At 47.6% G+C, this 14188-nt stretch overlaps 1 protein-coding gene across 6 annotated transcripts in view; it reads right to left on the bottom strand.

The window, feature by feature from the left end:
• The window catches only part of ERI3 (ERI1 exoribonuclease family member 3), a 216894-nt gene extending 204903 nt beyond the window's left edge, over window positions 1–11991 (bottom strand). The window contains exon 1 of one of the 6 annotated variants that reach the window (XM_045026467.1): window positions 11901–11991. Coding sequence is in view for 3 of the 6 variants with exons in the window: in XM_045026464.1 (XP_044882399.1) it covers window positions 3325–3388 (64 nt within the window). In the remaining 3 variants the exon portion in view is untranslated. Of the gene's footprint in view, window positions 1–255; window positions 2637–3324; window positions 3558–7763; window positions 7973–11835; window positions 11866–11900 lie in introns of those variants that run through there. The other 5 variants (XM_045026469.1, XM_045026470.1, XM_045026466.1 and 2 more) reach the window with 5 other exon arrangements.
• Window positions 11992–14188: the final 2197 nt, after the last annotated feature.

The raw sequence follows: 14188 nt of genomic DNA on the forward strand, positions 1-14188 counted from the left end.
GGGCCAGATCAGGCGTCTGCCTGCTACAGAACACTATATAGATTGCTTAGGGACTTAGGGGTCTGATGCAAAGCTTACTGAAGTCTGTGGAAAGACCCTTAGTCTCTTGATACATGTACACTGGTAACAGAAGTCGCACACAATAGGAGTCAGGCACAATGAGACAAGTGCAGATGCCATCCGCTTGGCCCCAAGCCCCCCAGCTCAAGCCAATTCCACTCCCCACACGTTAGTCAGCTTTTCTCCCCCTCTCACCCCGTATATCAGCCTCTTGATAACATGCTTCCATAGGGCATCCCGCCTGCTGGCTCTCAACAGGGTTCAGGTGCCACACACAATCTCTTGCTCAGCGGGGGGTTTTCAGGGTGGGGGAGGACAGAGGTGGTAGGGGGAACTGATCTAAAATGTTGACATTTAAGGGGTGCATTTTCCTTCCAACAAAATCCAAACTGATTAAGTTTAATTCATTCCTCCCTCTCCCCTATAAAAATCCCACCCACTTTTATTTTTTATTTATACTCTTAGGACTTAAAAACTTTGTGGTAGTTTTACAGATCACTCATCCATAATGTGACCCTCTGGCAACTGGGGTTTTGGATGGGGGAGGGGAGAGGAAGAAGTTTCAAATGATTTCTTTTAAAAAAAAAAAAAATGCTGTTCTCCAGGAATGCATGGGTCAGGGACAGGTAACAGAGTCTTTCAACTCTAGGATGCCAGTTCAAAGCCAGCCCAGGTCAGTATTTGCTACCTGGCCTTTCAGTGGTTTATCTGAAATCCGGTTCCTAGCAGGTGGATCTCAATCACCCCAAAACCCACCACATCTAGCCCCTAGGCCAGCAACCAAGCATGGAGACTGAACTCAGTTCAGCCCCTACATGCAGGGCCAAGCCAGTGGTGGGGCAACTACTGGTGTCACTGCCTGCACCACCGCTGTTCTGAGCATACAGTTCCCAGTGTGCACAGCACATATAGGGCGGCACAGTCCATGCTTCCAAGGAGCTCAGAAGCTAGAATGGATAGAAGACACAGGACAGCAGGTGTCTAGATGCTGGGAGCTGGGAGCAGTACAGACTTCCTTCCTTCCATGCAAGAAGGGACACATGTCTTGCTTTTGTTTAGTTTCTTAGTGCAGCGGAACTAAGCGCAGACTCCCCTGGGTGTGCACACAATGCCTCCAGCACCTGCACGGAGGGCAGGAAGCACCCCTTAGTGGAGATGACAAGTAGCCAGATTTACAACACAAAATAAAAACTGCCTCAAAGAAACCAGAGGACGATCATTCACGAACAACACCGTGGTTATTTACCGTGGTTATTTGCACAGACAGCAACTGCTCCTTTGTATCTGTTAGTCTATCAGGTAAATAATGCACGTGCCAAAATACACACTTAATGAGGTAATATGCCTTGAAGAACAGCTAAAGCTGTATTTACCTGAGAGACCCAGAGAAACTCAGAAAGACCAGATTAGGAGATAATTGCAGCTGAGCAGGTCATGTGCATTAGGTAAATACACATTTTGTAACCTTCCCTTAGAAGGATTTTGTGTTAAAGAAACACACATGCATATCACAGGTGGAAATCAGAGACTGAGGAGGTTTAATACGGAGTCACTTCCTGCAGTCTGACTTTCGGGGCATAAACTGGTTGTACCTCCTGGCTTTTGTTTTTTGAGGCTGTATATTTTATTAAAGCAGCATTGCAAGCAAGAGATGCCTGGAAAACTAAAAACCTCAGTTATAAAACCATAATAAAGAGCTGCCCTGCAAGCCTAACATTGTATTTATCCTAAAGGTGTTCAGCAAGACCTGTCACTTTTCCATCTCGTACTTTTATTGCCATTAATAGATTAAGTACAGCCGAATAGAAATCACTTCCATTCACATCTAACCTATCCTGGATAACAGATATTTATGCTTAAGATCTTCAGAGCTGTCAGCTGTGGAGCTGAAGGTCCCACCAGAGCAGATACAACATCTCGGAACAAAGCTGCTAATAATTTGTGGTGGTGGAGACTGGTCTTTAGAAAAGAAAACTGAGGGGGGACTTGATCACAGTCTTCAAATATGTTCAGGGCTGTTATAAAAAGAGGACTGTGGCCAATTGTTCCCCATGTCCACTGCAGCTAGGACCAGAAGCAACGGGCTTCACCTGCAGCAAGGAAGATTTAGGTTAGATATTAGGATAAACTTTCCAACTCTCAGGGTAGGTAAGCTCTGGAATAGTTTCCTGGGGAGGCTGTGGAATCCCCATCACTGGAGATTTTTAAGAACAGGATGGACAAACACCTGTCAGGGATGATCTAAATTTACTTGGTCCTGCTCAGCTCAGGGGGCTGGATTTAATGACTCTGAAGGCCCTTCCTGCCTGTCCTACATTTCTATGATTCTATGATTTAACCTACTCTGAAAAGGGAAAAAATACAACTGTAGTTGGGGAGGGAGTCAGACAATAGCCCCTTAAATCAAATACATCCAATAACATAATATACATGGCTAGGTAAGACCATTACTGTGTAGATACAGCTAAGCACTGAACAGCGCATGCGAGGGGACATTTTGCTAATCCCCTTGACAGCCTGCACATGACTAGGAACAGTCCAATAGCAAACTTTTGCTCTCCGCTTTTTTGGCAAGTGAAGTCTTAACTATAATATTAGCCAGTCTCTACTCTAGACTTACAGTCTCTTCCCAAAATACCTGGAACGTCTTCCTCGGCGAGCTCAGAGTGTCTCAGAACATTAGGGAGTTGGTGAGCAGATGCTATTTATTAAAACCTGTGTAAAGCATTTATGGCTACGACAGAAGATGCAAGACACTCCTAATTAAACAATATTTATTCCAACACACAGCAATGCAGATACTCAATCAGAACACAGCTTTAAAAAGAAAATACAAACCCTACACTACTCTGATCAATTCACGTGTTGAATGATTCAATTTCCAAACCCAAATGAAGTGTGATAAATGTATTTTATGCACACAGGGACAGATTATAATCTCCGTGTCGACTGCCACATCTGGCACTCAGTCCAACCAGTTTAATGCTTCACATTATCCAGCTACAATTCCTTATACAGATATATATATTAACTGTCATGGGATTGTAAACTGTGGCTGGACTTCATGAAGTATGTTGACAGATTGTACACAGACATAGGAAAAAGTTACAGCATTTACATTCGTAACTCTCAATAACATGGGAGGGGGGCTACAGGTGGGAGATAAGATTAGTTTTATAGGCTGTGTATTACTGTATGTCACACATGACTTCACTTGCTGTAACCAGTAACTATTGCTTACAAAATCCTGGAAGTTAGTCTGACCTGCAGTTATTCTGTCTCCAGAATGGCATGGGGCAAACCCAGGCCAGTCAGCTTTCTTCCTCATCGGTGTGCTATGTAAATGATGGCAAAGCACCACAGCTGAGCTCTAGAAAGCAAGGAAAGCCAAAAGCCAGGCAAGCACCGGCTGTATGGGCTTGGCTGCCAGATGCCTCACTAACTGTCCGGAGAAGAACTTGCACTGGCGCCTCTCTCACTTCAGGTCTCAAGAGGAGTGAATCGGAGAGAACTGCTTATTGGGAACCACAAGCATCCACTAGAGCAGCACTCTTGCATGCGGCCACCAGGGGCTTTTCTCGCGGCCACAGCCTCCTGGGTGGAGACTGGGAGTGGGGGAAGCAGGGGCCCCTACCCTGGGGCCACCTGCTGGGAGTGGGCCCTACGCCCCACCCCCTCCCACAGAGACACAAATGCTGGAGGAGTAGGTAGCCACTTGGGGGGGCAGTGGGGTCATGCTTCAGCCCTGGGGTGCCGTGGTTGCCCCCCCCATCACAGCTGGCCCCTACTGCCTCTCCTGTCCCCCTATTCATTTCCCCCCATGACCTCTGGCCCCCCACTCCCTCCCTACCATCTCCCTATCCAGGGCTTAATTTGTCCCTGGGCTGAGTAAGTCTGCTGTGAAAAGTGATATTTGTATGTTTGTTAATATAACTTTTCACAGCAGACTTAGCAGCTAGCAGGGAGGTTGTGAAAAGTGATACACTGCTACCTCGATATAACGCCACCCGATATAATATGAATTTGGATACAACGCGGTAAAGCAGTGCCGGGGGGGGCTGCGCACTCCGGTGGATCAAAGCAAGTTCAATGTAACACGGTTTCACCTATAACGTGGTAAGATTTTTTGGCTCCCAAGGACAGTGTTATACCGAGGTACAGGTGTATTAACATACAAGTATCACTTTTCACAGCAGCAGACTTACCTGCTAGTAAGTCTAAAAAAAGCAACCAAAAAAGAAAATGAAACAACAACAAAAAAGACAAGAATGTGTAAAGCACCTTATTTGTGTTTCTATTCTGTTTAGGTCCAGTGAAGGAGAACTGTACTACTTTTTTTTTTTTTTAATTATTGAGTCTGCAAAATAAAAAAAATCCTATGTAAATAAATTACAATTTGGACATGTGCATGTGCATATTTATTTGTTTTTCCTAAAGTATTTTAGGAAAAACTGCCAGAGCGGCCACCAACAAGACTTGGTGGCCACACACTGAGGTCACCAAAAAATTTGTTGTGAGAACCCCTGAGCAGAGGTTCCGAATTTTTCTTATTGCATACCCCATTCCAGATCTACCAGCTGCCCACGTACACCTACCATTCTCATCACGGATAGTGCGTGTGTTCTTTTTAACACTACCTGTCTTTAGCCATCTGTACATATTTCACCGTTAAGTACAGATAGAGTTATAGCGGGATCTATACAACTGAGAAAAAACCCTAAGTTCTTAACTCAGACTGGGCAACTGAGCCCGCACTGTACAGTGATTGGAGATGAGGGATCTGTATCCCTCCCAGGGGGGAGGGATAGCTCAGTAGTTTGAGCATTGGCCTGCTAAACCCAGGGTTGTACGTTCAGTCCTTGAGGGGGCTACTTGGGGAGCTGGGGCAAAAATCAGTATTTGGTCCTGCTAGTGAAGGCAGGGGGCTGGACTCAATGACCTTTCAAGATCCCCTCTTTTCAATTCTGAAGCACTTAGAGGAGAGGAAAGTGATCAGGAACAGTCAGCATGGATTCACCAAGGGCAAGTCATGCCTGACTAACCTAATTGCCTTCTATGAGGAGATAACCGGCTCTGTGGATGAGGGGAAAGCAGTGGATGTGCTATTTCTGGACTTTAGCAAAGCTTTTGATACAGTCTCCCACAGTATTCTTGTCGGCAAGTTAAAGAACTATGGGCTGGATGATTGGACTATAAGGTGGATAGAAAGCTGGCTAGATCGTCAGGCTCAACGGGTAGTGATCAACGGCTCCATGTCTAGTTGGCAGCTGGTTTCAAGTGGAGTGCCCCAAGGGTCGGTCCTGGGGCCTGTTTTGTTCAATATCTTCATTAATGATCTGGAGGATGGCGTGGACTGCACTCTCAGCAAGTTTGCAGATGACACTAAACTGGGAGGAGTGGTAGATACGCTGGAGGGTAAGGATAGGATACAGAGGGACCTAGACAAATTAGAGGATTGGGCCAAAAGAAACCTGATGAGGTTCAACAAGGACAAGTGCAGAGTCCTGCACTTAGGACAGAAGAATCCCAGACACAGTTACAGACTAGGGACCAAATGGCTAGGAAGCAGTTCTGCAGAAAAGGACCTAGGGGTTACAGTGGACGAGAAGCTGGATATGAGTCAGCAGTGTGCCCTTGTTGCCAAGAAGGCTAACGGCATTTTGGGCTGTATAAGTAGGGGCATTGCCAGCAGATCGAGGGATGTGATCATTCCCCTCTATTCGACATTGGTGAGGCCTCATCTGGAGTACTGTGTCCAGTTTTGGGCCCCACACTACAAGAAGGATGTGGAAAAATTGGAGTCCAGCGGAGGGCAACAAAAATGATTAGGGGGCTGGAGCACGACTTATGAGGAGAGGCTGAGGGAACTGGGATTGTTTAGCCTGCAGAAGAGAAGAATGAGGGGGGATTTGATAGCTGCTTTCAACTACCTGAAAGGGGGTTCCAAAGAGGATGGATCTAGACTGTTCACAGTGGTACCTGATGACAGAACAAGGAGTAATGGTCTCAAGTTGCAGTGGGGGAGGTTTAGGTTGGATATTAGGAAAAACTTTTTCACTAGGAGGGTGATGAAGCACTGGAATGGGTTACCTAGGGAGGTGGTGGAATCTCCTTCCTGAGAGGTTTTTAAGGTCAGGCTTGACAAAGCCCTGGCTGGTGGCTGGGATGATTTAGTTGGGAATTGGTCCTGCTTTGAGCAGGGGGTTGGACTAGATACCTCCTGAGGTCCCTTCCAACCCTGATAGTCTATGATTCTATGATAGGCCAGTGTCTCTGTGTTCTCATTGGTACATCTTGAAGTAAATTAACTCCTGTATTTTATAAAACAAATTCTCAGAGTTTCAAAGCTTCATCTGAGTAGCCTATTATGAAAATGCAGTAAATAAAATTAATAAATAATATCCACCATTACACAATTTTCCCCGTGTATCCCCCAGAGATGTCTCCTGTACCCCCAGGGGTACACATACCACAGTATGGGAACCCCTGCGCTAGAGGGATGAGAAACTAACAACCAATGCCAGTCATGAAGTGATCAGGGCACTTTAAGCAACTTTCTCCACTGGCAGTAGAAGTATGAGACCTGATTCCACAAATAAATGCATTGCATATGTATGTACGCCTTGTGGTTTGTAGGATGAATGGCATTCATGCCTGTAACTAATTTGTGCACAGAGAGACAAATTAGTCTATGAATCTTAGCTTTACCGGTTCTTTGTGCATAATACTAATATTTAAATTTTACTAATTAAAACAAATCAAAATCATACAAGGACAAAATGAGACAGTCAGATAATTCAACAGCCTGCTTTCCGCCCAAGAGCAGACACATTCACTGTTCAGGCTGACAGTCTGGAGTGATAATGTAGCCTCAAATTGGGAGAAGGGGGAAGACACGATCTAAGAACAAGCAAACCCTAGCATTAAGGCAGCAACAGCAGCCCAGACTTAGAGCCCAAGAATGGTCACACTTTAGTCAGCATTTAACAGGACACTTTCAGACCAAACATGGGCCCACGTTTAGATTTGGTACAGATGTTTCTATCAGATTGAGGCTTACATGTCCATGACTTTTTTTTTTTTAAAGTGAACTTTACATTTTTTTAAAAATACCAAGTCTTTTCTTGCAGTGTTTGCAACCCAAATATCACAGCACTTTGGCATGGCCTGAGAGCCAGAAAATTAAAGACTAGAAACAAAAACTAGTGAGTCTAGTGGCACTGTTCAAACTTATTAAAAACACATTAACATAGTATTCTAACAGTTGTAATGATTTAAAGTGGTGTTAGAAAACCAGATAAAGTGGTTTAATCAATTCATCTGACAATATCCTTTTACCATTAGTTCAATATATTTTCCTAGTTTAATTCCTTTGGTTGGGTTTGTTTGTAGCAAACCCACATTCTGGGAAAGTTACACTGGAAGTTTTTCAAAGCACTCCCTGAAATATCTGTGGAGTGTTCCTATTCCTTACTTGTCACCAATACAATGGACTATTGAACTATCTATCTTTACAGATCCTCAAGAGTGTGCTTAGCCCTTCCCCCGTTCCCAAAACCTTACAATCTACAATTAGATGGGACACAAGTGAGAAGAACAGTGGAGAGGATGAGGGTTATTCCAGGGAGATCATGTGGTTACTCATTTCAGGCATGCGCACATATTGATAGTTCAATTGAAAGAAAATACCATGGTTGACTCACTATGTGTAGGCATTTTGAGCGAAGTGAGTTAAAGAGGGATGTGAAGGAGAGGAGTGACTAAAACAGGGAGGGAATTCCATGAGTAGGGAAGCTTTCTCCTATCTAACCACCCTGCTCCTCCCACATTCCTTCAGAGATACGCCATGCCAAACCACTGCATAGACCATCAGAACTGTTTCCATAGTGATGTCACAGACACAATGTCTTGTGAGATCACAGGGACTGAGGAGGAGGAGCAGCAGCAAAATTAAGAAGAGGACTTCCTGTGGCTAATGCATGGAAAATCGGTGTGCTGGGAATGAAACAGGTATCACAGCTTACTTGACACTGCTGGGAAGCCTAATCAAGATGCAGCTCTCACCAGACCACTTATCTCAGGGCTGTCCCCGAAGTATTTCCCAAAGATACAAGATACAATTCTGCTCCAAGGCCAACTCTGCTAGGCAGCCAACTTTTGTTAGCTCCTTGAGCGGTCTCTTAAAACAGATTTTACTGTATTTTTCAATTTTCCCCAAGAGCAGCAGTGGCTACACAAATGGATCTCATGCTGAAATCTGCGGAGTTCTGCACATGGAAGGACAGCAGGACTGCCCCTTAGTGAGAAAGTAGAGGGAGGAAAAAACCTGAAGTGCATGAGTAGACAGACTGTAAAGCTACCGTGGAAGAATATATTTGGTACGTGGTATAGTGCCTTCATCAGATGGCCTCAGTGTGTTCTGTGGAAAAGGCCAAGTTATATTTTTAATTGTGGTCCTTGGGCTGGGTTTATAATTTAAGGCCACATGCAACTCTCAATCCACAGCTGAGCTCCCACCTAAGTGCAATGGAGTTAGCAGAGTTGCTGTTACACATTAATTCAGTGGAAAGTAAAAATATCAGGCGCTTTTAAGACTGTGTCTTTTTGCCCTTTGGTTATATGGTACCTGGCAGATGTGATTACCTGATTTGCTCACACAATTGCTGTGATGCAAATCGGGTACACAGTTGTGTAGCTAAATTATTTGAAAATCTGGCTCTGTTACTGTCAGGCTCAAGAGTTAACACTCAACTGAGACATACAGGATGGTTTACACCTCAACTGTTTAATGCTGTCTACAGTTTGGTGTTGACAATTCTGCATTATTTTCTATTTAGTTCACATTTGAGTCATTCTCTATACAATCATAAGGTCTAGATATTTTTAAAGAAAGTTTGCTTTCTGCAGAATCTGAAGGTCATAAGGGCTGGAAGATACTTCAAAAAGGCAGGTAAACCAGATTTTGTGAAACCACACCAATTCACAATAATCCTGGGAAAAAATCCAGCAAGGGATAGAGGTACTGCACAGAGAGTTTCCACAGGCAATGAAATCCAGCCACCTCTAGGGTAAAAACAGCAATGCTAACAGTACATAGTTATACTGCCAAGAAATTTAGGACAGGAAGTGAAGAATCCTTATCCAATTGAAAATGCAGGAGAGATTCTGAGACACAATGCAATTACCCAGTTGGAATCTGGCCAGCATCATTAACCACTCTATTCTTAGGTTTAAAAAAAATGTCTCAGAGAATATTTAGTGACTAAAATGGTCAGAGACCTCAGTTTTACCTCTCATCTACAAAACTGCATCCCACTCCCCCAAGTATCACAGCACCCCCAGTCCTATGCTGGGGAAATGGTTCAGAACCAACAGAAAGCATCTTCTATTGCACTTCTCCAGGACCACCACCTGCAGCAACTATGTGTCCTTCTCACCCAATAGCAGACTCGGAAATATGTATATTTGTTTAATAGTCACCAATTAATATAGTTTATGGTGTCCATTCCCATTCAGATTTAGTTCATGAATCAACATTCCCATATGCTGTACAGGTTCAGTGCAGTTCATGCAAAGGTTATTATTAGATCAAAACAGAGGAAGTGCAAATGCAAGAACTTTACATGCCAAATGTCTTTCAAAACTTTATTTCCTAGATTAAACAAAGGAAAACTTCAATACCTACTAAAAGTAACACAGCCAAAACAAGATAGGCATTGTAGCAGCTATAGCAATCCTCCTAAAGGAATCAAGTCCCAGCTAAATATCTTTCATTCAAAACTATGGAAATAAAGGTCATCTCAATCTGTGTACACTTATTCAGGGACTTCTTTGATTAGTGTCCAAACCAATTAGCATTTTCTTTTTAATGCAATCGGTCTTCTTACTTTTGGTGAGAATCAAGTCTGACTACATGCACGTATGAAGCTTTTTTATGAATGCGTGCACACACGTTATTGTACGCAGAGCAACCTATGCTTCAGAGAAGAAACTGCCATGAAAAAGGTCTCTCGAGAACAATAGAAGCATTTCATCTACAGTATAAATTAACAGCCTGCAAAATTTCAGTTACAGAGAACCCACCCCAAACGTAACAATTTAAGGTACAAACGTACATCTGAAGTCACTTCCACCACCCACCTCCACCCTAAAGAGTAACCATTTGGATTTCTAACACACTGTTTATTTAAGAAGAAACCATTCTTGGTGTGAAATCTTATACTGCCAAGTTTACAATGAAAGTGCTATGAAACTCCACAGTATTGCACAGAGCACCAAAACTATTAAGTACCTCAAGTTACCATTCAAAATGGGCAGCTTACAGTGTCTGACAGGACCAAGTCCTTTTAGAAATACCACAACCCAAAGCATTTGATTAAAGCCTTCTTTATCTCTTCTGAGCTGAGATATGGTGCAATCTAACCAATCAGACCAGCCCTTTGCCAGACGAAACTGAAGTCATCAATCCACTATTTCTAAAACCAGAAGTCCAAGAAATAAAGAGAAACCCAAGTCTACATTGGATTTATTTCCTAATAATGCCCCATTGCCATGTAAAGCTACCAGGCATAAGGCTTACAACAGAGTATCAGGAAAAAGGCACAACATCTGTTCATGCTGTTTAAGAGAAACACCTGTGACACTACAAGAGCAAGAAAAGGGAGAGAGGAGAAATTCATGTGACCAGTCACACAACAAGTAAACATACACTGTATTTCTCAACTCTCTCAAGTTCACTCCTGAGTTTCAAGCTCTTTCACACTCAGAAGATGCGCAATCAGTGTAATCTCATAAGTCAAACTATTGACTCCCTCATTCATTCCCTTTCAGAACCTCCAAACCCCAAAAGGAATTTCCAAAATCCCTATTAATATTTCTTGCCCCTTTTAAGTCAGTTCAGTGGGCAATCAACTTAGAAGCATAGAGGATCAGGGTTGGAAGGGCGCTCGGGAGATCATCTAGTCCAACCCCCTGCTCAAAGCAGGACCAATCCCCAGGCAGATTTTTACCCCGGGTCCCTAGATGGCCCCCTCAAGGATTGAACTCACACCCCTGGGTTTAGCCGGCCAATGCTCAAACCACTGAGCCCCCTTTCTGCTGCCCAAAGACTTAACAGTAGTTTATCAAAACCAGACGACGATTTTGGGGAGCGACCACAAGAGCCACAGTCCGAATAGTTCTACTGAAGAACAAGCAACTGCCCAGGGAGCAGAGGCCCAACTTAACACAGAACTGAAACACGGTGACAGTCGCTGGGCCACAATGCTGGGCCCCTCTTCCGTAACCAGACCCAGAGTTTCCTGCCTGCCTGCCTAGACGTGGGGCCACGCAGGGAGATGTTCCACTTCAGGCACGGCGAGAATGCCCCGTGCTGCACACCGCTGCAGGGCTGCTGCTGCAGGCGAACTTCCCGCTGCCGGCCTGAGCCACGGGGGAGAGACCGGCTCGTCCCCTCCCCCCTTTGCTGCCCGCCGCTCCTATCAGCCCGAGATACCCCCACCCCCCGCTAGCCCAGCCCCCCCCAAACGCTCCCGCCCCTCCTGCCGCCCGGGCACAGAACCAGCTCAGCCCCTCCCCGGCCCGGCCCGGCCCGGCCCCGAGCCCGTTGCCAGGGCAGCCCCCGGCCCAGCCGCGGGGGTCCCGGTCCGTCCCCGCCAGGCCGGCCTGGGCCTGCCCCCCACCCGCGCAGGGCAGCCCCCTCCCCCCGGCCGGGCCCGCCGCCCCTGGGGCCCCGCCGGGCGCCGTCCCGCCCCCGGGAGCCGTCGGGGTGTTTACAGCGGGGGCAGCGCCAGCCCTTCCCCCCACACTCGGCACCACGAGTCCCCAAGCCAGCGACTCACCTCCGCGCACTCTGACCCCCGACCCCGTTCTGAGCGGCAGCCCGGCCGGCCAACCGGAGCGGCCGCTCCCGCCGCCGGGGGCGGGGCTTCCTCCCCGCCGACCCGGACGCAGCCGCGCGGGCGGCTGGCGGCGGGGGCGCGCGCCGCGCGGCATCCTGGGGCCTGTAGTCCCGGCCCCCGGCGGGGCGCGCGCGGCTGGGGCAGCGGCGGGGCGGGGACCGAGGCTCGACGCCGCCGCTGGGGGGCGCAGGGCCCAGCCCAGGCCTCGCTGGCGGGGCGGCCCCGGGCCTGGGGGGCCAGTGGGGCAGGTCCTGTGGGCGGTGTGGGGCCAGTGGCCAGGAATCGGGGTCCCGGCCATGGGGGGCAGTGGGGCAGGTCCTGTGGGCGGTGTGGGGCCCATGGCCAGGAATCGGGGTCCCGGCCATGGGGGGCAGTGGGACCAGGTCCTGTGGGCGGTGTGGGGCCAGTGGCCAGGAATTGGGGTCCCAGCCATGGGGGGCAGTGGGGCAGGTCCTGTGGGCAGTGTGGGGCCCATAGCCAGGAATCGGGGTCCCAGCCATGGGGGGCAGTGGGGCAGGTCCTGTGGGCGGTGTGGGGCCCATAGCCAGGAATCGGGGTCCCGGCCATGGGGGGCAGTGGGGCAGGTCCTGTGGGCGGTGTGGGGCCGATAGCCAGGAATCGGGGTCCCGGCCATGGGGGGCAGTGGGACCAGGTCCTGTGGGCGGTGTGGGGCCAGTGGCCAGGAATTGGGGTCCCAGCCATGGGGGGCAGTGGGACCAGGTCCTGTGGGCGGTGTGGGGCCCATAGCCAGGAATCGGGGTCCCGGCCATGGGGGGCAGTGGGACCAGGTCCTGTGGGCGGTGTGGGGCCCATAGCCAGGAATCGGGGTCCCGGCCATGGGGGGCAGTGGGACCAGGTCCTGTGGGCGGTGTGGGGCCCATAGCCAGGAATCGGGGTCCCAGCTTTGGGGGTCACTGGCACCATGTATGGGGGCATTGGTGGTGCCAACCCCACATGTTCAGACACCATGAGACTTTGAATATACGGTCCGTTTCTCTCTCTTTGCCTTCGGGTTCTTGAGCCTTTAGGGTTTTCAAACTTTTCTTTCTCTCACCAGGAGGGCTAGACACTTAAACAAAATCTCCCTCCTGCCCCAGGCCTCCAGCAGGTGGGGGGGTTGAGAAAAAGACCAAATATGGTGAGACTCGCCCTAAAGTTGTGAGAGTTGGCAACACTGCAGGGCAGCTGGGATTTGCCTCAGGTCCTTGGGGATTAAGGAACCTAGGACTTTTCATCCATATTAGAATATGGAAAGTAATATTGTCCCTGAAGCTACTGTCTGTCCCTCTGCTTTACGGCAGCTCTTCTTTCTGCCTAGAACCTGCCCAAGCTCCTTCCTGCCACAGTTTTAAAGAAACAGCACACAAACCATCACATATTCCCCCCTTTTTTTCTGTACAATCTTTAACCAAAACTATAGCAAATGATGGATCCACACACCCGTCATCACCACACACTCAGATCTGGTCAGCAGCATGCTTTGGAGAGGCTTTTGTCCAGGGGATTCACTTTGATTAAGAAATCTCAAAAGTGCAGGAGCCTATTTGTGAGATTTCGGACTCTTCTCAGCAGGACTCTCTCCTTTCACTATGTCGGTAGTGCGAGCACCATTGCTGCTATGTTCGTATTACAATTCAACTCTTTCTCAAACTAGCTGAAGATGCTGTCTGTTCTCCACGGAGTACCTTGATCAGACTCAGCCGTGGAGGCTGCTGGAGTGCAGCTAGAATCAGTGACAACAGCTGTGATTATATATATTAATAAAGGAAACATATTGAACAATCAGAGCTTCATTTGTTGACCTAAGCTTAGATTAACCTTAGGCTGCCCTCCTCCCCTCTTCCCTCAATCATTGGGGACATGACCACCCTGTCTGTCACTTAGGCCCAGAATTAGGGCCCTACCAAATTCACAGTCCATTTTGGTCAATTTCATGGTCATAAGATTTTTAAAATAATAAATTTAATGATTTTAGGTATTTAAATCTGAACTTTCACGGGATCCTGACCCAAAAAGGAGTTGTGGGGGGTCACAAGAATATTGTAGGGGGGGTTGCAGTACTGCTACCCTTATTTCTGCGCTGCTGCTGGCAGGGTGCTGCCTTGAGAGCTGGGCGGCCGGAGAGTGGCAGCTGCTGGCTGGGAGCCCAGCTCTGAAGGCAGAGCCACCACCAGCAGCAGTAAGGCTGGCCTGGTGTGGTATTGCCACTCTTACTTCTGCGCGGCTGC

This window comes from Mauremys mutica, chromosome 8 (genome assembly GCF_020497125.1).
Source record: "Mauremys mutica isolate MM-2020 ecotype Southern chromosome 8, ASM2049712v1, whole genome shotgun sequence".
In the NCBI taxonomy this organism is placed as follows: domain Eukaryota; kingdom Metazoa; phylum Chordata; order Testudines; family Geoemydidae; genus Mauremys; species Mauremys mutica.